The sequence below is a fragment of the Athene noctua genome, chromosome 1, assembly GCF_965140245.1.
Source record: "Athene noctua chromosome 1, bAthNoc1.hap1.1, whole genome shotgun sequence".
NCBI lineage: Eukaryota > Metazoa > Chordata > Aves > Strigiformes > Strigidae > Athene > Athene noctua.
In genome coordinates this window covers 178,581,355-178,608,294 of record NC_134037.1, presented here as the reverse complement: position 1 = coordinate 178,608,294, position 26,940 = coordinate 178,581,355, and the positions used below count along the sequence as shown (strand labels likewise).

General features: G+C 38.7%; 1 protein-coding gene across 11 annotated transcripts in view; it reads right to left on the bottom strand.

The window, feature by feature from the left end:
• The window catches only part of MAP7D2 (MAP7 domain containing 2), a 92,197-nt gene that overhangs the window by 15,046 nt on the left and 50,211 nt on the right, over positions 1-26,940 (bottom strand). Inside the window, exons 2-10 of one of the 11 annotated variants that reach the window (XM_074906239.1) lie at positions 22,173-22,250; positions 19,676-19,732; positions 18,699-18,862; positions 10,871-10,985; positions 9,858-9,956; positions 7,813-7,923; positions 6,425-6,547; positions 3,460-3,608; positions 2,227-2,354 (exon numbers count right to left, since the gene is read on the bottom strand). In XM_074906239.1, coding sequence (XP_074762340.1) covers positions 2,227-2,354; positions 3,460-3,608; positions 6,425-6,547; positions 7,813-7,923; positions 9,858-9,956; positions 10,871-10,985; positions 18,699-18,800 — 827 coding nt within the window. In that variant the 5' untranslated portion in view covers positions 18,801-18,862; positions 19,676-19,732; positions 22,173-22,250. Of the gene's footprint in view, positions 1-2,226; positions 2,355-3,459; positions 3,609-6,424; positions 6,548-7,812; positions 7,924-9,857; positions 9,957-10,870; positions 10,986-11,181; positions 11,418-18,698; positions 18,863-19,675; positions 19,733-22,172; positions 22,251-26,940 lie in introns of those variants that run through there. The other 10 variants (XM_074906192.1, XM_074906201.1, XM_074906210.1 and 7 more) reach the window with 10 other exon arrangements.

Here is a 26,940-nt window from a genome sequence, read left to right as displayed (position 1 = left end):
GAGTAAACTTGTAAAAATTGTCAGGTTTGCAAGGAGAATGAATATTTGTCTACATATTTGGTCACATTAAAATTATACTTAAGTTTCACTGCTAATTTTAAATTAAAAGGTAAGATTCTACAAGGTAAAGGAAGGTTCCAAAAGCCTGACTACTGCCTTTATTTAAATCAACTGACCAGCCAGATCATGATCTGGCATGTAACTTTTATGAATAAACGTGTATCTTTATATAATAATAAAGTGATGAGAATGCCTTTTTTAATTTAATTTAAAATTTCTGAGAGGAAGCTTTGAAAGTGTTGAAGCAGAACTGTCTTTCTGCAATCAGTAATAAACATGGACTTAAACTCTATTCACTGTATCTCTCCTAAGGGTCAAGAAGAGTGTTCTAACTGGGTCATGTTATGAACATACATCAGCAATACACTTCTACCAGTGGTTAGAATCAGATTCTCTTGAGGAAGAGAGGGAGGAAAAGAAAGAGGGAAAAAAAAAAGGATAGCTACTGTAGCTCACAATCACAGAGAAACCCACCAGTAGGCTGCTTAATTTCTCCATGCAGTATCTGTTTCTTCCTCTAAAACTAGTAGTTTATATTCCTTATAGGCATGAAAACATTTTACTATAAAAAGATTTTCATAATTGCACCTCTGGGAGAAATGTGTCCATCTTTGCCTAACCTTTTTTCAAAATTAGTGCTAAAACTTAAGACTGGGCATACTTTTTTCAAGAAGCACTAAACATCTGTTTGTTTCACAAATGCTTTTTCCTTTTTTTCCCCCAGACATGTCTATGATGAGCTATACCAACCTTTTCACTGTCTGCCCATGAAGAAGCACTTCACTCTCAGCCGTTCATTTCCCACCAACATTTTACTTAATTAAATATGTCTCTTGGTATGCCTTTTATACTGGCTGACTGAACTGAAAGATGCATTCTGAACAGGGAACATCAGTACTTACAGATATTTTTATAGGTCAAAACTTCCCTCTATACATTTTGGAGTGCCACTAGACAATGAGCTGCTCAAAACTGTAATAAAAAACCTGATTGTCATTAACATTTCCTATCATCCGATTCTTCACAAGATTTATGTAGTTCAGAATCTACTGACATTTTTTTTATTTATATATATATATATAGTATTGAAAGTCTGAGAATTTTTAGCCCTATAATATGAACCAGAATTCCAAGTTCCCAGTTGCATGCAAAGGGATATCTAAGAAAGAATGCCTAGAGTCGGATGGCTTCCTATATTTTGTCTAACACCAGATTAACACACAAAATCATCATCCATTAAAGGGCTATGCGCTCAGAGCTGAAACAGAAAAAAAACACCAGCTAGTTTTTGAAGTGGAAGAAATTTGTCAGAAAGGGGATCATCAAGACCGCTTCAGAATATGGCCAAGTTCAGATTAAATAAATAAAATCAGACAAAAGAAGATAATTTTCAAGACAGAAGCAGGACCCATGAACAGGGTCGGGGGGGGGGGGGGGAATCAGACAACTACTGTAGACCATGACTGCTTTAGCATGTTTCTGCATTTGAGCCAGACTTAATACCCTGTTCTAAGAAAGCTGAAGATACATTTGGTCAGACTTGTGAGTCACAAGCTGTGGTACAGGGACCAGTGTTTTGAGTGTCTGCAACAGGCAACTAAGAAAAGCGCCTCAGTTGTTAGTAAGCCCAGATATGCTATAGGTCCACAACTCTGCATGAAAAAAAACAAAACAAACAACAAAAAGCAACAAACCCACAGAGGTCTGCAAATAAGCAAAGATTAAAACCAAAGGTTTAGATGACGCACAGTTAAGTATATTTGTGGAACCAGATGGTCATGCCAGTAATACGAAATAAATATTTTAAATTCTGGAATTTCTAGTTTAGTATTGATGTTTTGTGCATTTCTTCACATTAGGCAGTGTTTCTTCAAAACCAAATAAAACAAAAGCACATTTAAAGATGAATGTTAATAATTTCAGAAGACTGAGAAAAGGCAGAGAAGTGTGTCTAGTGAGCAGTAATGTAATGCTATGTATATTCTATCTGTTCATCTACACCTCTTTCTCCTCCTCCTCTCTCTCCACCTGCATATGTGTGTAAGTATAACTAAAATTAACCAGATTTTATAGAACACTTCAAAGGAAGTTCCTCAAGAATCTATGTCTCCTTTATAGGTAAGAAACAGCTCACAGCAGATTAGACCACGAACAAGAAAGGCGTACTTAGGTGTTGCAGGCGATGCAGATCTTCTGGACATAGCAGCAGGAGAATCAGACCTTCTTAGAGGAGATCCCATACCCGATGATGAACCAGGTGTTGCGGGTCGCTTCTCTTTCTTTATCTTCTCAGTCTAGAAGCACAGTTCATTTTAGTTTCCATAATTAGGACCAATACACCAAAAATATATTTGATTTGTTTTATTAATGAGATGTCATATAAACAAATTTGTGTAACATACACATAAGATGAAAGTTCTTTAAACACCAGCTCATAGCTGAAGTGCAACATTTTTTTATTTTATATAGCCATAATATCCCCATGCGCCTCATGTCTCACATGGACATAGTATACAAGTTGCAGATAAGTAACACCACATGAGAGCTTCTGCAAGAGTTCTTGGGAAGGGTAGCAGCCCTGGGTGGAGTTTTCAAAATCACCTATGTGCTCCTGAAACACCTCTTAGACATGACCAGTAGTGCACCCAGGCATCTCACAGAAATGCTGCTGGATGTAACACTGTGAATCACACCTCAGACAGATACTACACAAATCTTTAGCTCCCAGCTTCGGTCCTCTCACTTGCATCTAATTTAGATGGCATGAATCACCCTACTATTAACTATTACAAGACACAGGACCTTATGTGAATTTTACAGCCTTAGCACAGATTCTTTTGTAAACACGCCTTACATTGTGTAGACTCACTAAAGGTGAATGACTTGTTTGCTTTTCTGGAAACTACAGTGGATCAATAATGCACCTTTTAAGCAAACAGCATTAAAAATGTCCACAGAAACAGTTAAGCAATTGCTATAAAACAGAGGCACTATCAACATATTTGGCAAGTTTCCAAAATATGTGAAGCTTGCTAATTAACCAGTAAGACTGGATAGTCATACTCAGTAGAGAGATCCTGTTTGTCATCCCCCTTCCCAGAAGCTGCAGGCAAGTCCAGAAACATACACTTCAGTGCCAGAAATCTCAGTTCCCTGAAAATAAAGGTGTTGCTGTTCCAAATACCAGCACTCAACATTGATTCCCAGGAGAAGGAAGATATTAAAATGTTGCTAAACGGGGGCACAAAAGCAACAGATGCATGCAAGGCTTAACTTCTTACTGCTTACTTCTTATTACAGGGGTAGCAGTTTATTTTTTATGAATGTGAAGGGAAAGACAACAGCTAGAAGACGCAACAGTTTACCCAGAAGAGAAATCAAAAACCACTGCAAACCCACCTGAGTAACTTCAGCTGCAGCTGCCCCTTTCATGGCATCAGAAGTGGAAGGTGAAGTTGCCTTCTTTCTGTCAGTGCTTCGGGTGGGGGAAGGCTTGTAAGGAGATTTAAGAGGACTAGCTGGTGCTACACGAGGACAGATATGGAATACTAAAGAGTTATAGTACAATAGCAAGAGCAAAGGGGAGCAAGAGAGGAAGTAAAGGAGAGGAGAAAACAGCATACTTTTATGTTATAATGTTCAAAGGTAAGTTTTTAAGGTTTCTTCAAAAATGTTTCAAAAGATCACATAACACATTCAACATGGTCCCATATTGACCAAAAATGCCTCAACTAAAAGTAACATTTTATAGGACTTTTTAAAGTTATCTCTAAAATATCACTCTCTTACTCATACACCTTTTGAATCACCTATGATTGTGATACTTTTTTCTTCGGAAAGTCCAGTTTCCTTTGAATATGATAAAAAGAATAATCAAACAATTCTAGTTGAGTGAGTTTTGAACAAATACTGCAAAACGGGAAAGGTGACAGAAAAGTAGAGCAATTATTTTTTTTTAAAGCCTGGACATGGCAAAGACTCCTAAGTATCTTAATTGTTTTTCAAAATATTACTTAATTAAAAAAACCCAAACCAAACCTAAACGCTGCTGTAGGTACTTCAGTTATTGTTATTTGTGGTAGACATCAGTTTTAGTGTGATACATGCATTACAGCTTACAGGGCAACTTTTTCTGGGTGTTTTTTCTTTATTTGCAGTATGAACAGGGTGTTTTTCTAAACAGGGTGTTTTACTCCTGGTTTTGCTCACATTGCCTTCTAAGATGAAACTTTCACATAAGTATAGATCAACAGACTATATGCTTTATTAATGACAAGACACTAATTGTAACCATGTGACAGTGTGTTTCCAATCTTACTCAACTGAAGTAAAGAACATTAGTGACTTTAGAAAAGCAGTAATTATGTTCAAATGTCAAGGAATTCACATTTCCTTCTTTTTTTTTTTTTTTTTATTGGGGGCAGTCCTGTAAGACTTCCTGTATGCTTTTAAGTTTAACTGGACCTGTGTATTCTTTGACTGACTTTCCAGCAAGTTGGAAAAAGTTCACTGAATATTAAGAACAATGTTCAGACACTTAAATGTTGCTTAAGTATATTTACTTCAACTCTAAAATAACCCCTGTATGTGTCCAATAACAACTGTTTGCCTGAATATCATGACTCAGAGTGACATTAACAGAGAAAGAGTCTTAAATTAAGACTACTCCTTTTTAGTTTACAGAAAATGCAAGAGCAGAGCAATTTTGACCCAAACATCATGACATGAGGCACAGTTTGAGCTCCTGAATAGGAAGAGCCCTCTTTCCTATTCAGGAAGCTACTTCTACAGAGGGAACTACACAACAAATGGGATATCTCCCTCAACACTCAGAGGCCTCTCTATTGATGCTGTTTGCCACCTGTGTCTGATTGCCTTGAGAGGAAGTGACAAGAGGATGCTACTTCAGAGAGCTGTTCCTAGAACCAGCACTCCTGTTTCAGCTCAGGAAAAAGCAGTTTACAGGCCAAACTGTATCCTTGTCAGACATGCCACCGTGATACTTTAAAGATCCTGCAATGATGAGAGAGGTAACACTGGGAGTTTACAAACAAAACGAGTGGGGAAGGACAAAGGAAGTCCCTACTGATTTCCTCAATATCAAATCCAACAGGGGAAACAACATCTGTAGGTGGCCCCAGAAATTCAACTCAAAATTTTAATATACCGATCTAATTTCAAGTCGACTTTGGTTCAGTCTTAGCAGTAGTTGATCCCTGAGCAGTAAGTAAACTGAGAATTTTATCATGGGCCAAGTACTGTATGACAACATTTCTGCTTCCAACAGATGCTGCTTTTAATGTAGAAACAAGGGAAATAATTTTAGAGTCATTCAGTATCTATGTCTCTATGTAACAAATTAGTAATGCACAAAGGAAAGTAGGTTTACTTTGCAATTCATTTTTAAATAGATTCGTATAAAAAGCACAGACGCAGGACCTGAGCATATTTCAATTATGGTGTATAAAAATACTCATCATGAAGATGAACAGTCTTCTACTGTCTAACTAGTTTTATCCTGAAAAAAAGGTTCCTTTTGCAGATAGGCATTTGGGTGTAGATTTGCAGTGGGTTTTGGGTTTTTTTTTTAATAAAAGTAAAAACAACTGTTAAAAATTTCATCCTTGTTTCATCAAATACTACTTACAAAGCTATAGCTGGCCATAGTAACTACTCTGGAAGTCAGGCACTTGTGTAAGTATTAGCCAGACTGGAAACATAAATTTGACAGATGTTTGCAAAGTAAGGGTTTTATTAGACTGCCATTTAACGGATAGGTACAGTAACTATCATCCCTAATTTTTAGTTTCTTAAAGATCAATAATTTCTGAACTAACACCTACTTATCGGTGTCTCTGTTTTTTTCCTTTAAGTATCATTTTACATGCATACATACAAACATACACATATATATAAAAATAGACATACAGTCACACAGTTAAAGGCAAAAAGTAATTTAACAGCACAGAACTGGAACCTTGGTAAAAATAATTAAGGCTCAAATGGCGTACTGGGATTTTTGTTCTACGTACTATCTGAGTATGAAAGAGGAGGACATTAATATATCAAATAAAGCCTCTTGAGAGGTGTCACACACTGGTCTAAAACAGTTTCTTAAATGAATATATTCAATTTTCCATCGGCTTAGGTTTTAGTGATTTTGTTAATTTGATTTTTTGATTTAGAACAAGACAGACAAGATGATGTGCTATTTCAAGCTTTTAAATACACTGCTATCATGAACAACTTAGTTTGTACTATCATGTATATTGTCATTTGGTTCATAGTATTCCATTTCTCTTAGCAACAGCTCAAATGCAACAAAAACATACCTTACTGGTTTCAAAGTAATTCACATTTTTACCTGGATTATTGTACTGCTCAGAAAGCATTAATGTACTTCTGCTTCTGGCTAAAGATGACTGTGTGGGAGTCAGCAGTCGAGAAACAATAAAGTTTTCCATTGGACTAAGATGCATGCGGTGAGCTGAAGGATGGGAGCAAATAAAATTTAACATGCAAAGAAATAAAACAATGTTACATTTAAATGACAAAGAAAATGATGAAATGATTAAATAAAAAAACCTGAAGTGTTTGAGATTTAAAATATTTAAAGATAACTTTAATTCCCTCCGAAAAAAGGTTTATAGTTTCTCCATCATTTTATATTATTTTCCCACCTGTACAATAAATATTGTAAGGTTAAGACCACGTTGCATTTTGTTCTTACAGACGCATGTTCCATTCTGTAAAATGGTTGCTTTCATGACTCAGCATGAAAAAGGTTTGCCTTCTTCCTCAGTAGGAAAGATAAAACATTTGGTACAACCGCACAGCTACTTACTAATGTGCCAACCATACCGGACTGCATTTAAAAATTTGCAGTCTCACTGCATTATATAAGTTTTATTTACACAATATGCCTGCATTCCTTCCTACTCCATAAACATAAGCATCAACTATATCACACATACTCATAGATGCTCCTATTACATGCATGCATATATAGCCATCTATAATACCCTCAATGCTATTAATGAGTTTTCATTAAGCAATTCAGAAATGAAAGAAAATTTACCTTCCCTTTTCATTCTAGAAACAAGCCTTCATTGTCACTTATTTCAGTCAATATATTTTTCTCATTAGAGTTTTAAAAAGGGGGGGAGAAGGAAAAAAAAGACACACAAAACAAAAAAAATTCCAAAGAGTTCACAGCAGGATAAACCCTTCAGTCCTCTCTGTAGGTTTAGTAATCACTAATCCCTCAATATGATCATCTTTTGCTGAACCTCACTTGGATCAGAGTTTCAAATCAAATTAAAGGGCTCTACAACTCTAGTCACTAGACTGAAGCCTTCCAAGTGGCTCATCAGACATACTTCTGCCCACAGTACATCCCATGTCTATTGACCAGCCACATGTTTGGTTTGCTTGTTTTTCATTATTTGGCTAGATGATCACAATCTGTACAGTTATAGGAAATTACTGCAGTCACAGCATTTACTGGAGTATCAAAAATTGAAAAAGAATCAGTAAAAGACCCCACAGCTTTTGTTGCTGGACTGGGATCTCCAATATAGCAGCTGAGTCTTGGGACAGGCTGCAGAACTGTTTTACTGTATTAACTTGCAACCTCTCAAATGTTTGAGTTCTTCTGAATAATAGACACAAGCAAGTTAGAGCCATATGGACAAGAAGTGCTTTAAGCAGAAGGAGAGTTTACGCTGGTAGGAGTCCAGCATATTCACTTGCCTCTGTCGGGGGAATGTGTTATTGCCGCTGTGGAGGAGGAGAGGCGCTTACTGATTGGCGATTCCATTTGCTTTGGCAGATTCATTGTAGAAGCTGAAAGTTTGTCACATGCTGCAGAGAGACGCATTGAAGATATTTGTATTCATATCACAGTGTTGATCAACTCCCAAAATTAACCTCGCATTTGTACTCATGGCCCTAGCCACTGATCATAGCACTGAATAAGGCATGAGATAAGCTCCTTCTGACTGCTGGAGGACCATAATTTTGTAAGATATGCTCTGGGATGCAACTTCTCTGCTTGTGAATTTAACATTCCAGTTTTACAACAGCCTATCTTTTATACTGCCACAGGCAAATAATTATGTATCATGTCTCAGCGAGTGAAGCCATTCTGATAGAAGATACTCAGTATCAGCACAAGCAGAAAGTTACCTAAAGGAAATGAACTGCACACACGACAGCTCTGAACTCCTCATCTCCATTCACTCTCCCCTCTACTTTCAGTCTAGAAAAGCTGAGGTAGACCTCAGGTATTATTCTAATACAAACACAAAATAACCAACATTCATGCATTCACATGATGAGAATTCACTGTTTTAATGACTGATCTGGCACCACACATTGGGCTTTATCTTTTTGTGCTTGAGAACGTTTAAAAAAAAGGCAGCGTTTTGGTACTACCCCAAGAGCTTTCATTTTTCTTTTGAAATAGTCTATGACAAGATCTGTTTGAGCACAATACCTGTCTCCTACCTTGCCATTTATTCAACCGAATGACAGAAAAATGTTATTCAAGTATTACTACAGTGTAGTAGTACATGATGATCACTGCATGATGCTCAGAAGCTGAAAGCATAGATACTTTGTCCCTTAAATTTGAATTTTATTTCCTTCAAAAACAAAAACATTATCAGCTAGAGACCTGTGTGTGGCTCTAATTCTGCAGCCCCCAAGTTACTGCATTCCCTATTACATTCATCAAAACATTGCCTCAGCACAGTCTGCAAGATTTGCCTTCATCTACTACAGTAAGGCATACAATTCTCTGTTTGTGGTTTTAAAAAAGCAGGTATAATGCTGCTTTGCTGCAAAACATCAGTTGCACATCCAAATCTCTTTGTATGTGAGCAACAATTAGTGCAAAAATTTCAGTCTGTTTGCACAGAAATAATAGTTCAGTGAGACTGTGGTCAGAAAAACATTTAATGTGTATTCTGCAGGAGTAATATCCAAGCCCAGCTCCTCTGGGGGGAGAGAGGGAATCTTGTTCTTAAAAAGCACTTGTGTTATGTTTTCAAAATGCAAAGTAAATTTGCAACCAAATTAGAAATCCTATATGCAATCCATTCTTAATTCTGGAAGACTCATCTACTTTACAGTCCTTTTATGAGAATAATAATTAAAAAAAAAAAAAAAAAAAAAAAAGATAACTGAACAATATAAAAGAAAACTGAAACACATTTGCCTAAACAAAGTCAACCAGAGTTTGTTACAAACACCCGCTTGGGCAAAATCCACTTCGGGGGGCTCAAAACATAGCATAACTGTTTATACCAAATTTACTTATTTTTAAAGTATTTTAGAAAAAGGCCCCCGAGATGGAAAAACAGGACTGTTTCAATGAAACATGGTCTCCATAACACATTTTCTCTTACTGTGCAACTGAAATTTTTTTCAACAGCACCTGCGCATGTCCATCACAACTGTCAAATATATGCATAATTATATCTACACACACACAAACACAGAGCACCAGCAAAATTAACAAAGATGAGAATCTGAGCAGCAGAAGTCTACAGTTAGTGATAAAACCATGAAATGCCTCTACTGTGCTGAAATGCGAGGCATGCACTGTTCCACCATGGCAAAATTAAAAGGAAATTAAAAAGACATTTGGTCCACATCGCTAAGGGTAATGCCGTAGAGTACCAGACTGAAATAATAAGAAAACGGTGGTTAGGAAGGACGAGATCAGTGGATGGATTACAGTGATTAGAACAGTTATAAACGAGACATGATGGTACTGTGATTCTCTGAAATACCATTGAAGGAATCAGCAGGAGCAGTAGAGGTCACAGGGTCTGGAGGAAGGGTGTTGGCAGCTAAACCTAGAACAGGGGGTGGGGTATTTTCTGATTCACCTACACAGCAGAGAAATCAGAGCAAAGAAAGGTGAAAGAAATTACTGAATAAGTTGGGGGAGCTGGAATTAAGCATAAACTGCATCACAGAGACAAACTGATTTCTTTCTCAAAGTATAAAAGACTTAAACATATTTTATTTCCTGGCTTTTTTTACGGCATACCACGAAAACTATGATGTGAAACAGAGTTTGCCTTTTTAGAGTTAAGTATATTTGCGCACTGTTTAAAAGAGAGTAATGGTCATATTTCATCATCATCCAAACATGGGTATTTTTCCCATAACCTCAGTTTATTCAAACCTCACAAATTTAAGTAAATTATATGATTTAAAACAGAAAACATGCATCTTTTTGAAATATAAAAGCAGTACATGACTGATTATGTAATACAAAGAATTTGTTCTGAAGTCAAATCAAAAAAAGCAGCAACAAAAAGTATGTGGGGGAAAAAAACCAAACTATTTTAAACTACATATGCTGCATAGTCATCTAGAAATTCCCACCAGGTTTTCAGAAGTACCAAACAAAAGCAGATCATCTTTTGCAAGGCTTAGACAGCACTCAGTCCTTTGGCGAATATTAAATTTGCTGTGTGCATGGGAAGACAATGCGGGGGAAGAAGATAAGGGAAAGAGAGCATAAATTTTAATTTTAGCATTTAGCATCCTCCAAACAGATTTTGGTTACTCTATTAAAATCATCTGCATTCCTAAAGTTAGGAGTGACCTTTCTCCCCAGAAAGTATTAGAGAGAGAAAAGCCTGGCAAGCAATTACAAAGCATTTATTCAAACCCCAAGGCAGTAGCCCCTACAGTACCACCCTAACTACAAAATGCATCATCCTTACTACTTCCACAACCTCATGCATTTTGCACTTGAAACAGGCTGCCTGCATTGCAGATCTTCACTTACCATCTCTCCCTCCTGAGCCTGCAGCCAGTGCTCCTCCCCACGACCATCGCTTCTGCTTCTGTTCCAGCTGCTGACTGCGTTCAAGGGATCGACGCATCATGGCTTCTAAACGTTCCTGGTTATATTGGTACAAAAACAGAAACCAAATCTGAATCAGTTCTTTAGGAGCTTTTTTTTTTTTTCGTTTCCTCCTCCTGAAGCCATGCTAAAAAGACACAGTTGCCCTGTTGCTCCACGCAAGATGATTACAGGAGCTTGTCTGCAGTAAAAGAAAAGGGACTGAATAAAGAAGGTATCAGCATGGTACCTACCTCCAGATATGTGTATCCTTTGTCTGCAAGCCACTGAGGTCACTACAGAGGCCTAAGTAAATAACACAGGTTGCATCACTGCTTAGCATCTGCTCCTGCTGGTGAGGCTGCTGCTGTGCTCTGGACTTAATTTGTATAAGAATAATGCTCGACAAGCATTAACTCCTTCTTGTCTATGCAGACCTCAGGATTTTTTTTCCATCTCCATCTGAGCACAGCTAAATTGCTGCAATGCCAGTGGCTCCTCCTAGCCACGCAGATAAATGATCACTTCAAACCCAAAGTAGGTTACTTTGCAGGATGCCAGATTTATTTATTTATTTTTACAAAAACTCCCTCCCTTTCTTCCACTATAGTCTAGGCATTTAAGAGCTTCTGATTATTTTTTCCCCTATGTATTTTTTTTAGCATATGCCCAGATCATGCTGTTCTGAGATTTATTTTATTTCCCTCCACCCCCACATTCTTCTCCATGGCTTGATGTGTTAGGATTTTCAGATGTGAAGAACAAGAAGGAGGTTTCTTTCACTCCCAAAATCCTGCTCTGCCTTTAACTCACAGCTAGGTATGGTCATCACTTTATTCCCTCTCCAACACCTTCTAACTCTCATTGAAAAACCTCCATTCAGTTTTGTTCCCACTCCTCCCTCTGGTAATTTCTTGGTGGTTTACTGTTGTGGCAATGATCTCTGCACATTATCTTTTCCTCCTTTCAAGCATATAAAACCTAGTTCTTCCCCACCCACTGTTCCATCACCTACCCCCCTCTTCCTTTCCTCCTCCCAGTACCACATTCACGGCTGGCAACCTCTTCACTCTCAGATTGCAGCAGCCTAAGCCCTACCTGTGACAGATGAGTCTATCTTGCTGCCCCCGACTCCCATCCCAATGATTTTTAGCCCTTTGATCCTATTAGCAATTTTGGTCCTATTACTTAATAACTTTGCGACGTTCTTCCAGTCTAGTATAAAATTCCTATTCTATTCACTTCAAACTCTTGATCTTGCAGGTTTCTACAATTACATCACATCCCCTTCAATTTCTACCAATCCCCTGCTCTGTCTCCAGTATCTTTTGGTAGCTCAGCTCAACTGTGAGAAACTTCTGCATCTCCTGGCAGAAATTTCAGTCTTTGTTTAAGCATGTCACCTTCAGTCTCTGCACTGATGTTGAGTCTCTTGTCTTTGATGGACCTCCTTCAGCAGAACAGACCCTAATATCAGGCATCTCCAGTAACTACGGCACCTGGAACTTTTATGCACATAGCTGTAAATTTTGTGCTACCTTCCTGGGGCTCTGTCTGTGGTCACTGGCTTTCTACAACACCAGATGCCCTCTCATCATCTTCTGGCAATATACTTTTGTCTCTTCCACATCTTTGAAGAATCTCTTCTACTACCATGACTTCCAGTAATTTATTTCTGACATAATTTTTTCCATCTCATCCAGCCCTGCTAACAGTTATACATCAATTTCAACAGCAAGCCACTACCTTTTGTCTTTAAGCTCTCAATTTTATTACAAATCACTTGTACCATGAAGAATTCCATTATATTACCCTCTATACAGTGAGTGAAAAAAGGTAATTCGTGCACACACTTTCTATCATTCTTGGCTCTCGAGTTCCCGTTACCTTTAGGCCAGGTGACCCACCCTGCTGTTACAATTTCTACTGCCATCTCCAGGAAGACTATATTTTGGTTATGTGTTTTGAGCTCTCACTTCAGTTTCATCTCTATTCTATGTCTTTAGCTCATGGTCTATCAGATGACATCATGCAAAGTTCATTGAAAGCAGGCAGCTGCTTCCCCACCCTCCCTCCTCCTCTTTTTTTCCCCTTCTGTCTAGTCAGTGCCATCAGTGTCCAGGCAGGCATGCAAATGCTCTGTCTCTCCTCCTCCTCTTTCTCCCTACAAAGCAAATGCAGGAAGCATCACAAAGCACAGCCTATTCTGCAACAGCACAGAAAAAAAAAACCAGTTTTGAACACCCTATCACTTTTTCTTCGTACCTTGGGCGTGAAAAGAAAACAGTCTTCCAATCTCTGGAATCCAAAGTCATTCCCCTCTGATTTAGTTTGATACAGTCTATCTTTCTCCTCTTGCTACCTGACGAAGCGATTTTCATGTTTAAAATCTATGTGTGGTGGCTTTACATTTCAAATTCACACATTTTGCTTTTAACTTCCCACCCCCCAACATTAATTGTTTCAGTTCCTTTTCTGTACTTTTTCCAAACCTCACCTCCTATTTTATCACCAGTTCTTCTCTGCAGCCTGCTTCTTTTCATTACCTTCTTCTACTATGCATCTTGCCCCAATACACTTTCTACCCATACTCTTTACAAAGGAAAATCACCTTCCCATTTCTCTCTCATTAAAGCATACACTGCTACAGAATCTTTCTTTCTTTCCATATCTAATGAATGTTATTATACATTAATCAAAAAAGATAAGATGAAAGCAGTCAAGTTTCAATTATCTGGGTGATTTAAGTTTGGTGGGTTTTTTAATGCTGCTTGAAGCAAGGACCAGCAATTTTCTGTAGTTTGCAAACCACAGAATACACTTATACCACCTACTATGAAAGCATTGTTTTAAGAATAAAATGCATGATGAAAGAGATTAAAGAAATTAAATTATTTTCCATACATATTTGAAAGCCTATGCTACCTACAATCTGAGGCTGAAATCTTCAGTTACATGATGTGGTGAGGCTCATTCATTCCCATTTGCAAAGAGCTTTTCATTAAAGCACTACAGAACACAACTATTCAACCTCATGAAAGCCTGCAGATACAGTTTAGATAAAGAACAACATGAAGGCCATTTTTCACAAAGAAAGGATAGTTATTTAAAAAGCATTCTAAGCTAACACAAAACTAAAAAGACAAATAAAACAGTAAGATACATGGAAGCATAGCATAAACAACTCGCATAATAATTTGGTCTGTGACAAAAACTGAACAAGACAAAACATTCCTTTGTGTGCAAACCCCTTCCTGTCAATGTTATAGATGAAGTACCTTCTTAAAAACAGAGCAAACTATCCACATGATCGTCATTTGGGAAATCTAACAGCCATAGGTAGAGGAAATAATCTCTGCACTAAAGATATAGTGAGTTTCCACAAAAAACTATAACGTACAAGCTTTGCATGCAGGTTAAATTAAGAATGAGTAAAACCGTAAAAAGAGAGACATCTACTGCTTGTATCGAAAATATACATGTTACTTTCCAAAATCCATAGTTATTCATCCAGATTTTCCTCAGACTAAGAAAGAAAACAAATGTTTGCACTGTCTGAATTAGAAACAAAAAACAAACCCCCCAAACCAAAGAAACCAAACCAACAGCGAGAATACAAATAATTTAACTGAAGTACTTTCCTCTTCTCTATGTAAAACATGACAGACATGAAAACAAGAAAAAAAGTTTTACAAGTATTATGACTGAAAATAACTCATGCAAACAGTTCTAAAACAATCTACCTTATACCTACAACATCTAGAAGAGTCCAAAAAGCCTCCTCCTCTTTACTCTTATATTCATCATCACTGTCTGTAAGTAGCTTACTGTTTCCTGATATTATCAGTTGGCTTTATCATCTTTTTTATGTTTGAGTGGCATTTCTACATAGCAACAAGAGCTCTGTTATTTTCTATTTAAAGAATGCATTAAAAGGCAATACAGTATTTTAAAATTTAACTACCCTTCTGAATAGAATTAATTTCTACTCTCAAGCAATTACCATTAAAGGTGCATATTAAGGGTGTGTGCATCAAAGAACACAGGACAAATGAAGGCTCTGCATTGAGGCACATGGGAAGCTGCAGCAGCAAGCAATGGGGAGGGGGGGAGCAGAGGACGGTCAGTGTTGTAATGAGGACTAAACTCTTCTCATGTCCACCACACAGCAGACTGAAAGACTGCTTGCACAGCAACCTCAAACAGTTTGCAGCAAAATTTTTGTATTACACAACTGAATTCCACTCAGCATATGAATCGCCAAAATATGTTTGGAAAGCAGTTATTATTTCCATATAAAATGTAATTTCCATATAAAATGTAATTAGCTTTGAATTATAATATAGTAAGTAATTAGCAATGTACCATCTTGAGAGTTTTTCACTCTCTTGTGTTTAAGTGCGTATTTTTTATAAATGTAACAAACACTGCATGTGGACCAAACCAATCTCTCAAACGCTGCAGGATATTCTTTTCCATTTAGCAGTTTTTACATCAATTTTTCAAGTCTGAGTGATGGATTAGATTTGATGCTGTCCAGCAGTACCAATTCATTCAGATGTTAGTATATTGGTAAGATCACTAATAATTTTATCAATTTCCTTTTTTAAAAAATCTGATGGTTTTATCAAAAATGTATCTTTGACTAGACAGATGTTATTGCTCTTATTTGCACTAATATCATTGACATAGCCTGTACAAGTCATGCCCATATGGTCTTACTAATACAGGAACAGAAGAACACAGCTTCTACAGAGACTTCCCAATACCCTGTGTACGTGTACAGCTAAACATTTATTTCCAAGGTATTTCCAAGTCACAGGGAAGTTCAAGATAAGGAAAGTGAAAAAATATTTTAAGGGAACAAGGACTAGTTTTGCTTTTATCCAGTCCTAAAGCCACTGGCTACTTACTGTTAAAAGCAACTCTTAAATAGCTTCTGTTGAACACCACCATGCTTCTTTCCTTAAGGCTCAGGGACTGCTTTTACTAAAGGAAGTAGGCAGCTTTAAAAGTAATATGGAGAGAAGGGCAGTGCTACTGGAGACCTCTACAGATAAGAAAGGTGCAGTCAACACAGACAAGATGATTTTCAGACACGTTTATTCAGTTCCTATCTGAGGAATTGGACACGATTCTACTGTGCTCTGCAAAAAGACCCAGCTGCCCCAGAGGAGAACTCTGCCAAACATTTCCATTCCCATCAACACAGACTTTAAAATCATCATCTCTTATCTGGCACTGTAGAGGGGGGAAAAAGTAAGCAAAATAAATGAAACTTTAGCCACCTCCTCTTTGAGTAGTCCTTTGCATGCTAACAGCCAAACAGAATAGGCTCCAATACAGGAAGCCAACAAGCCCCACAGTTTAAGAGCCATTCATGTCTCAAACTCTTACAGATGTGACAACAGTATTTTCTAGGGAGGTTTACATAACCTGTTCCTAATCACAAACATACACTGCCTTCTGCAAGGAAAGCACGGAAAAAACACTTAAGGGAGATCTAAAGAACAACCAATAAGGCTGAGAGCAAGGAAGAAAATCTTTCTACTTGGTACTTCAGACACCTGATGAGCAGGTAAAATGGGTGCTCCAGTTCCCACTCAATGTAAACCAGCGTTAGAAGGAGAAATACTGAGGACATGCTGCAGTATACTGGCTCACTGGCCAGGATACTCCCCCCACTCCAAACACAGGTGTGGGAAATACAGGTTCAAAGCTTTTCTAGTAAAAGAGGCCTCAAATGTCCAAAAAGACTCACAAGCAGTAACTTGCAGCTCCCTGGGCACTGCAACTTCATCACCATCCTTATTCAGACCTCCATTGCTACTACAGATACAGGGTTTGAGGGGCTCATTATAAGAGCTGGAGTGGGAGTGGGATTTGGCAAATTCTTTAGTAGAATTCAAGCAGAATTTGAGAAATGAGGGAATGGCAAGTTACCATGAAGGGAAGCCAGGAGGTGGTGGTATCACCTTTTCCCAATTTCCTTCTTCCTTCATCCTCCCCTGTTCTACAGATTATTCCCCTGTGTACCCTCCCCTCCTTCAGAGGCTCTTGGATTTTTCCTCCTACCAAATAGTGTTGCCTCAGGTTCCTCAACCTGGTGGGAAGGAGAAAAGGAAAGCAAAAGCAGGCAGGCGTGGCCTGTCTTGGTTCTAAAAGATTTGGGACAGTTTAAGCTTGAAGTACCACCTCAGTGAGCAGAGCTAAGAGTGGTATTCATATTATGACCAAACACTTGGAGGCAGCAAGCCTTTCTGTCACCGCTAGAAAAGTCTCCCATCACATGTACAGGGTGTTGGGCAACTATAACAGCCTTGCTGATGCTTAGGAGAAACATCTCTGTGTGCTCAGTCTCTTCTTACATCCATCTCTGGGCAACAGCAGAAGGCCATTACAGGAAACAGGGTCCCCACTGAACAGGTCCTTGGGTCTGACCTGGCACAGCCTCTCCTATGTCCAACAACCCTGCTCCGATTTCTCCAGAACAAGCAAAGCACAGAGGCAGAGAATGCAGGCAGTTGCTCACTCTTCCCACACCTCTCCCCCTCCAGTACAAATTTTGAGGACAGAGTTTTAGAATTTTTTGTACCTACTGCTTTCCCTTACAACCCCCATGAAAGGGATCAGTTTTGCTTATCTACAAAAGGTTATGACCAGGAAAGGAGCATGCCAGGTCAATGACATTACCACAGAAGAGAGATCTCCTATGCTTTGTTTCTGGTTTTGCCATATTTCTTACCAAAATTTGAAACAAACCACATGACAAAATATTTTAAAATTAATTCTCAGCTATGATGCAGAAGCTACAATCAGTATGTTACAGATGAACGAGGAATGGCAAGATATAATCTTCAGGTTAAAGTCACAAAACAGAAAAACTTCAGTGGACAGCAGTATGTTATTCTGACCCCATACAAAAGTGGTTTACTTCTTTTACAAAGATATTTTCAACAAAAGATGGGGGCATAAAAGAAGGAAGGTTAATAACTCCACGTTTCTAGAGCCTTTTTAATCTAGGAACTAGGGAAATATCTTGGGTTTGCCCTTTTTTTGTTTTTAAACTACTGCCCTCTTTTCCAAAAATCATTAATTCTTTATCAGTTGCAGCAGCAGTGTTAGTGTTTTCTCCAGAACGTCATGTGGAGAGACACACACAATGGATTCGGAGATGTGCATCAGAAATTGGACTCACCAGAGCAAAAAAGAACCTTAAATGATTTCAGCAGGGAGTATAGAAGAGAAGAAGGCTATGAAGATGCTTCAAAAGATATGTAATACTGTTCGGTGCTAGAATTTTAAACCAGCCCAGATTCTTCACTGCTTTAAGAGGTTTTGATTTTATGTTACAGAAGAAAAGCAAAACATTTTCATAAACCTTAGTTCAGTTTCATGGACAATAAACAAAACAGTGAGAAAAATCTCACCATTTTATGGGAACACTCATCTTTGAAAGCCACCTTCTGGAAAGCTGGTGCTTTATCATCTGACAGTCAGAGTCTCAGATATGTGAGCATAAGTGGAAGACTATTCTGTGATATCAGACAAAAATCAAGAGACAAAAAAAAGCTTTGGAAAAGTGTTTTTGACGTACAAATAGTAGTAGGGGTTTTATAGCTGCGGTGATGTGTGGTTGCAGTTCCCAAAGTAATGCCCACATGTCTCTGGGCAAAAAAAAGAAACCAACATTTAGTGCATGTCAATATTCAGCTATGTTTAATGCTACCATACAGAGTTGCTCTGCCTTACATCTCCCAATGGACCTTACCTCCTCCTCCTTAAGCTTTTGTCTCCGCTTTTCTTCAACAGCTGCTCTCTTCTGCTCCTCTCTCTGCCTCTGTTCCTCTAGTCTTCTCCACCGCTCCTCCATTTGCTTTTCATACTGAAGTTTTGCTCTTCTCTCTTTCTCCAGTATCTGCTGTTCCCTGGCAGCTTAGGCAGAATAAAAGGTGCGTTTCACTTTATGCAAATTTTCTCCTGCTTTAAAATTATTTTATAACATGACACAATAGAGTAAAACAACAAATACAAGAACACAGGATTTTACTCCAACAAGATAAAAAAATATAGTGCACAGGAGTGCTGAAATAATTAGTAAATCTAAGTGATTAGCTTAATAAATATGGAAGCCCTTTCTACACAAGGTGACAGTTTGTGCCCCTTACCTATGTAAAAAGGTGTACAGAATAGTTAACAACTCTTCTCTGTTTACGTTTCAAATCCCTCAGCAGCTTAAAACCAAATTCTTTTTTCAGACATAACAAATGTTCCCATCAGGTTTTAAAGTGAATCAGTTATACACATTGAAGCAAAAGCCCTTGGAATTTCTTTAAAACTGTGCTTCTTGTTATGGGGCTGCTGTCAGAATAAATACATGAGAACAACATAAGCTAAATTTTCTATGAAGCTTTTATAATACACCATTCTGTTCTTAATTTGGTGCTATATTGTTATCCACTTCTGCTTCTTTACATGAATAATAAAATTACTTCTGAGGGTTTTGCCCAGTTTTTTATTCCAACTGGAGTCACAATGTCCTTCTTGAGACATTAGCTTGTTACAGAAATTCAGACTGCAACATTACGTATAGGACTGTTGCTTCAGGTTTACAAAGAAGAACAAGTAACAGAAGTTAACGTGACAAATCATGGATACACTTCTCATGCAAGTGTATTCCATAAAAAGGCAGGGAAGTAGAATTCAGTAAGCATGCCTATATATATGCAAGCCTGTAATGTCACATACCACACACATACAGCTGGTATCAAAGGAGGAATATTCTCACAGTTGCCGGGCTAAGAACTTGAAAGTCAGGGAAAGCCACAATTAACACTGTTTATACAACAGCTAGTCCTTCATCCTGCTCACCTATTCAGCTTCAGTCTGCTTTTTCAGTTCCTATTTCCTTGTATAGCAAATTTTCACCCTTCTAACTCTCTCTCAGTATCTTCCTATCAGTCCCAGACTCCTGCTCAGCCATCTTAATTCCCTCTTCTCAGATCAGCCTTTTTCCCTCAGCTCCTACCCCCAGGCTCTTTAAAGACAGCCATGTTCCCTCTTCTCAGATCAGCCTTTTTCCCTCAGCTCCTACCCCCAGGCTCTTTAAAGACAGCCATGAATGACCCTCAATCCCTCTTAGTCCCACTCCACACTCAAGCCTTTGTGTTAAAGCCAGAGTCCCTCCACCACCAGATCCTTTTCCAACAGTTGCATCTCTTCCTCCTAAAATACTTTTTCCTCACATCCAACATGCTTTACTGAACACCTTCTACCTTATTTTTGTTAGAAATACAGTTGATGTTGTCTTCCCCTTTTGCCTTACGAGAATTCACTATTCCTTCCCCCTCAGGACAGGGCAGTAGGAGAGGGGTGTCAGTGCTGCAGGCAAGCCTTGACTCATACACATAAAGTTATCAGACTTGCCAACAGATAGACAGTTACCTCAGAGACAGTGGAAGACAAGTGACCAGTCACTAACTGTTAATGACTACTAGCCACAGCAGGTAGAGCAGGTGAAAAGTGCATGCTAGAGTTGATAAAAACCAAAAATAAAGTGAGATGTCCACAGAGACTGTACTAAGATTACCTTCTGAGTAAATAGGTGAAATCTGGGACTGATTCTGGATAGAGAAGCAAACTATTTTGTCATCATGGACGAACATACAATTCTTGTCCCTTAATTTAGGGATACTAAACCACTGATTAACGAGTTTTGGCTTTGGTGAAAACGTTATTCCATATTGCTGCAAAGTACCTGCTGCCTGAATTAAGATCTGTCCTTCTGGGGAACTCATTGTTTTTTTCTGACCTGTTAAAAGAAATTTGCCACAGAGACTGTGACCAAAACCCAGAGCTCCCCATTCTAAAAATGGTCTTAACCCTGAAAAAGTATGCTTCCAGAAAGCACGTATGTTGTCTGAAGACAAGAACTGCAGCCAACACCTTCCAAATCCCGTGAGCCAACCAATCCCAGATTCTCCATCTTTCAGTTTCCTTCTCATCTCCTATTCCGCTTTTTAATCCTTTCCAATCTACTCATCATGATGTCACTTTCTCAAGAACCAGCAAAGAAGGGATAACAAAGAGGACAGAAGAAATTGCATGGACTGAATGAATCCAGAAAAGATGTAAGCTACAATTCAGGCTGGTGCATGCCCCATATACACAGAACCTCTGGGGAGATTTAAGTACCAAACACGAGCAGATTTTCACAGGAACTACCAAAAGGAATCTTGCTCGCTAAAAAACAGTCAAGTCACTAGTCTCAAGCCCCAGGTTTTGTCAAGAAATGGTCAGTAGTTTGTTTATTTATTGCAAGAAACCAGTATTTTACTATGATTCTTTTCACAGGTGGCCATACTGCTTTAGTTGATATTTCCTCAAAAAATATGCCTAGCTTAAATTTTACAAAATCTTAAAACACTGGCAAACTCCTTCTGATAGGTGTTGTCAGGTAAACTTAAGGAACAGACTACTGGCTTTTCTTGTTATTACAATGAGGAAAAGCGGAGTTAACTGTTCATTTTTTATATATATATATATATATACACACACACACACTCATATATGTATATATATAAAATCCATAACAATGTTAACCAGTTAAATTTCATTCATATACATGTATGAAATCAACTGTGTACATACTCACACCCTTATATATATATTTCCCCCCCCAATTTCCTCAAGACTTCCCTGGAGGTATTAGTAGATTAAAAACAACTATTTAAAAAACACTGAAAACAATACTTATTCAGGAAATTAATTAATAATTTTTTCTCATTCTCTTGAAAGATTAACCATTTTAAAACTTATGGAAAACTTATATTCTTTATGCCGTAATCAACAATTCCATGACCTCTCTTAATATGGCTAAAATTTAATAGACTAAACCAGAGGCTATTTCACCAAATCATCCTACATACTATCCTGAGTATTATTCAAGGCTTATCTGGTATTTTTATAAGTCAGAATCCTAATGGTCAATATCTTGCACATAAACCTTTGTACATAAGTCAAAGAAGAAACTTGTAACTATATTTAATAGTCAAAACAGAAATCAAAGACAACACAGATTAAAATTAAATTATATAAAAAAATTAAAGTAGTAATATAAGGGATAAAGACTAGGAACAGACTGAACCACAATGTTTAAAATTCAGGACCAAATAAATGTCATGTTGGTAACTTAAGCCTGTTAACAAGTATACATAAATAATACATGCACCTCCTACCATCTTACCGAGGTATTTCTCCCTTTCTTCTCTTCTCTCCTTTGCCAGTCTTTGTCTTTCATCGGTTTTTAGAAATCCATCAATGGCTGAAGTCAGAGAGAGGAAAAAAAAAAGTATAAAAAAAGTGTTAGTAAAAACTTAAAGAAGCATCCAAAAGAAGTAAAGAAATCCACCAAAAATAAACCATATCTACTGCATTTAACAAAAATTATTTTGCACTTGTATGTCCAAGTGTTAACAGGCTGGGATCTGGATAGATCTTGAGCAGTCTCCTACCTACTGCCGAACTCCAAGCACAGTTCCTCAGTGTAAACACCCGACTCCTCTTCTCAGAGCAAACAAGCATGCTGTTAGTGCTTGTTCTAAAACTTAAAAACCTTCTTGGGTAAAACCATAAGGATGCAATTAACATGTATTCATCTTTGTTAATAACCTCATTTTAACATTTTTGGCTAAAAAAAAGAAATAGGTAGCTCAGGAAAGCGGTAAAAGCGGTATGCAGCTCTCTTATAGTCCAATGCTATGTGAAGTCCCAGCCTTGATATTTATGGCTTAACACAGCCCCACAGCTTCCCTGCCCACAGGAAGCCACTAGCACCAGCTCATTTCAAAAACCAGCAATTAGCACTGGATGAGGCTATGCAGGCAGAAGCCCTCCTGTCCTCTTTTCCAGGTAGGAAACACTTTGTTTCCTCCTCAAGTTGGTATCTAAAAGCAGGTTACTTGTTTGGGAGGAGGTTGCCTAAGGATATTTTGTACCTGGATCCAGACACTCCAGTTCTTTGCACAACATGAGCCACCGAAAAGCCCAATTTAAGAAGGCAGGCAGGCTGGCGGAGCATGACACATGAGGTGCCTCAGGGTCACCTACCTGCATGCCCTAGAATGAGCAACCAGACAGCCCTTAGATGGACCTTCTGCAATACCACAGGTAAGCTTACCAGCTAGTGATTTGACAGACCAGCTAGAGGATGGTATCCTTTTAAAAGAGCTGACAGGGCCTCCAGTGCCCTCCTTTCCTTCTTTGTTTTCAGGATTTCCTGGGGTCTTAGCAAGGCTGCAGTGCAAACAGGCACTGTGTCTCACAGCACAGTTTACATCCTTCGCAATCATTATTTGGGCCCCCTACTGAGTTACTGACATAATTAAGTCCCCTTCTCTGTTGCTCTAAGAACTGCAGTTGTTAATTTTATCAGATAAATACAAGTAGAAAAGCGACTCAGACTGTAACCCCAACTCTCTTCCTAAAGAAAAGTCATACTTGCAGGCTCCTCTCTGAGGGCATTGTGTCTGTGGGAGCAAAAATTTTGCGTAGCAAGTGCCTTTCTGTAAAAAAGGTTCTGTAGGAAGGCTGAAAACCAGGCTCGGTGGTCCCTTGTGATGGGTGAAAAACACGGGTCTCAGCTGTCCCCCATTAGAGTAACAGCTTGCTTTTTCCCCAAGCAGCAACTTCAAACACCATCTCTAATCCTCCTCTGCACACACAGACAACGACTAGCTGACAGCAGCCAAGCCTCTGGAAAATTGCGATTATAGTTCCCAGCTGGTTAATTACAACTGGAATTTGTGGGTTAAATACATATCTATTATAAGACTCATTCTGCTTCCATACTAGTCCACTTATTTGTTTGTTTCGCGTCATTTGTTGTCAGATTTGGCAAGCAGGGAGGAGAGGAGGCAGATCAGTAAAGCAACCATAGCAAAGGTCTGCAACTACTTTGAAGGGGCCTGCAATAAGTAGCCAAAAAGTGGAATCCTGTTGTCAGCATAGTTAAGTTAGAGCTCCGATGAAAAGTTCTTCAGTGATCTGAAAGCCAAAACACCACAAAACCTACAATTTAGGCTACAAGCAGCAGAGGAGGTGAAACCAAGACTGGATCAAGAGCCCCAAGAGGGAAGACTGAGCTTGGGAGCAAGTGAAGGCTGGAGGAAGGGGAAGAGGCAAGCAGAGGCAGAAGTCTTCTGTGGCAAGGGATGTAACAGATGGAGAGGTGGAACCTGAAGTATGGAAACCAGTATGGGGATAAGCTAGAGGGATGGGGAGAGGAACAGCAAGACAGTTCATTTCCACGTGCATGGATTATGTTCACAAAATCCTGCACTGACTCTCATCACTCCCCTGCTTTCAGCAACCAGCTGTGAAACCCACTGGCAAAAAAACCACCCCATTATTGTTGTCAATAAAATTACAGCAAACTTATCTCTACTTTGCTTCATGAATGCAACTGGCAGAAGTGGATCTAAGAGCTCTGGCCTTACTCACAACTGCCATAGCTATCCAAATTGATGCACAATTTTTCAGATTGGCTTTCTCAAGAGTTTGGATGTCTCAGCTGCATGTGGGTAATATTAAAAGATCAAGGCTGTAATGCCAGATACTTAAGAAATGAGGATGTATCTGAATTGAAGTAGTCTGTACAATAATTTTTCCTCCTTTTACACTTATATAGTGCATTTTTTCCTTTTAGGTCCCTTCACTTGTTCAGTGCATATGATGAACCTCCTCAAGAGATGAGCCAAGATCAAAGTGATTACTGTTTCTTGCTTCATTCTTTCTAAAACTGGAAAGTAAACAGAACTATAATCTGAAGTCTGTCTTGGAGAACAGCACTCCAGACTTGGCTATGTCACAGGTAAAACAACCAATACCTGGAATTGCTGCTCATTACATGTGCAACACACCAATGTGAAAAAAAACTGTGGAGAAAAATAGTGCGCAATCTAGTAAGTATAGGCATCAAATGTGTCTGCGTGCAGCAAGGGTAGCATTAGAATAGCACAGGCGTCCTCAATACTAGCATTTCTTAACTCAGATACTTGACTTCACGAATCAGTATGCCTGCCAAAAATCAGAAATTTGCTTGCCTTCAGAAAGTAAATATAGCTTTGAAGGACAGAGTAACTATTCCCTGGGTAATAACTTGTACCTCGTGATGATTTTCCAAGGCCAAAATCAGCGTATTGACCACACATCTTCATCTAACATACATTACAAATGTAATGGGCACAGCAGTTACCTGTGGTGAGAAATTTGGTTAATGACAGGAATTCAAACCCTGTTTGGTAAAACATACTTCAAACAGCAGGCAACTCTGCCACGAAAATAACGCAATGCCATCTCTGTTTCATGGCACTAACTGCCAGCAGAGGGCAGAACAAGGTTTGAATGAGAAAGGAAACGCCACCGCAAAAAACCTTTCACTGTGCTAAGTGACCTCAGGTTAACAGTCTGTATACTCTGCTTTATCTTGAGCTTTCCTCATATTTACAGCTAAGCCTCTGATCCCTCAGTTAGAAAGGCGTGTAGCAACAAACAGTAAGTTTAAGAGTCAGGACATAAACGCAGGCTGGTTGTGCCTTCTGCCAACGAGAGTAATGAATACAAAGAAACACTGGCAAAAAATTCTGTAATAACTTTATTCCCAGACTTGCAGAAGAATAAGGAAACCACTCAAGTAACAACATCAAAGATTCTACTGTAAGGAAACACACACACACCCCCCCCAATTGCTGCTACTTCTACTCCATCTCCCAGCCCTCCCCAAAAACTCATTTTCCAAAGAGTCCTCACTCTCAAAGGCATACATCTAATCAGTGAGCTAATTCCTTGAGATTGTGCCTCATTTTTTGAGCGAAGAGGGCCAGCTGCTTCTCTGGGACTTAGTTACAACAAGCATTTCTAAAGAATACCATAACATAAAACCGATTAAAATGTCAACAGCAGTCTTGCAGAAGTAATATATCAGCTAACACTTCAGAACTTCTCCAGTACTCCAATGTTACTTTGAAATAAATATTGACACAAGTAAAAACTGACATGTTATTACAGAATCACAGAATCAACTAGGTTGGAAAGGACCTTGAAGATCATCAGTCCAACCGTTAACCTAGCACTGACAGTTTCCAACTACACCATATCACTGCTTCAACTCTTTTTGATAGGGAAGGTAAACCTATGCAGACTGATGAAACAGTGCCAGAACATGTCCACATTCACACTGCTCTGCTCTACATACCACTTGTGTAAGCCTCTTGTTGCTCAAGACAGAGAGGAAGATTGTCCTGTCCCGATTAGACACAAGGCAAGCTCTGTCCTTTGAAATCTGTATCCAGTTTCTGGTTGAGAAAACAAGTACTCAAGCAGGACAATCGAGTTACTGAAGTCCTGCTGTGAGTACATTTCAGGACCAACTGGCTGCTTGGACACCTCTCCTGAAATTTGCACCTGAGTAACTGCCAGCAGGTAGGGCCTCCATTAATTATTTTTTTCTTCCTACTTTGTCATTGAACCCACATACACTTCTGTCCCCTGTAATATCCCATAGTGTTTGGTTTCACAATGTATTTATATATAGCAGATATAAAAGCCCTTGATAGCAGGCATCCCAACACAGACGGAAGTCAGCTGGGGATCTGAGACCAGCCCTATGTAACAGTGTTCAACATACCTAGACCTTTGGTCATCCTACATGACCACATTCAACACATTTAGACCTTTGTCCATTCTACATGACACCATCCAACATTTTTAGACCTTTGCAACAGTATGTGTCATCTACACTGATGTTGTGTTGGTGAAATTCCCAGTTTGAAAGCAATTCTGCCAATGGGTGGCCTTGACAGGGATGTGGCAAGGTAACACAGCAGACCGGGCCAGCCCAAGGTATCACTGCCCTTAAACCCACAGTTCTGCTGGCAAACTGGTGTTTCAAATAATATAATCTCCAGCTATAAAATCAAGGTTTTGCTCCCTAAAAACCTCCTCTCTCTCCCTTG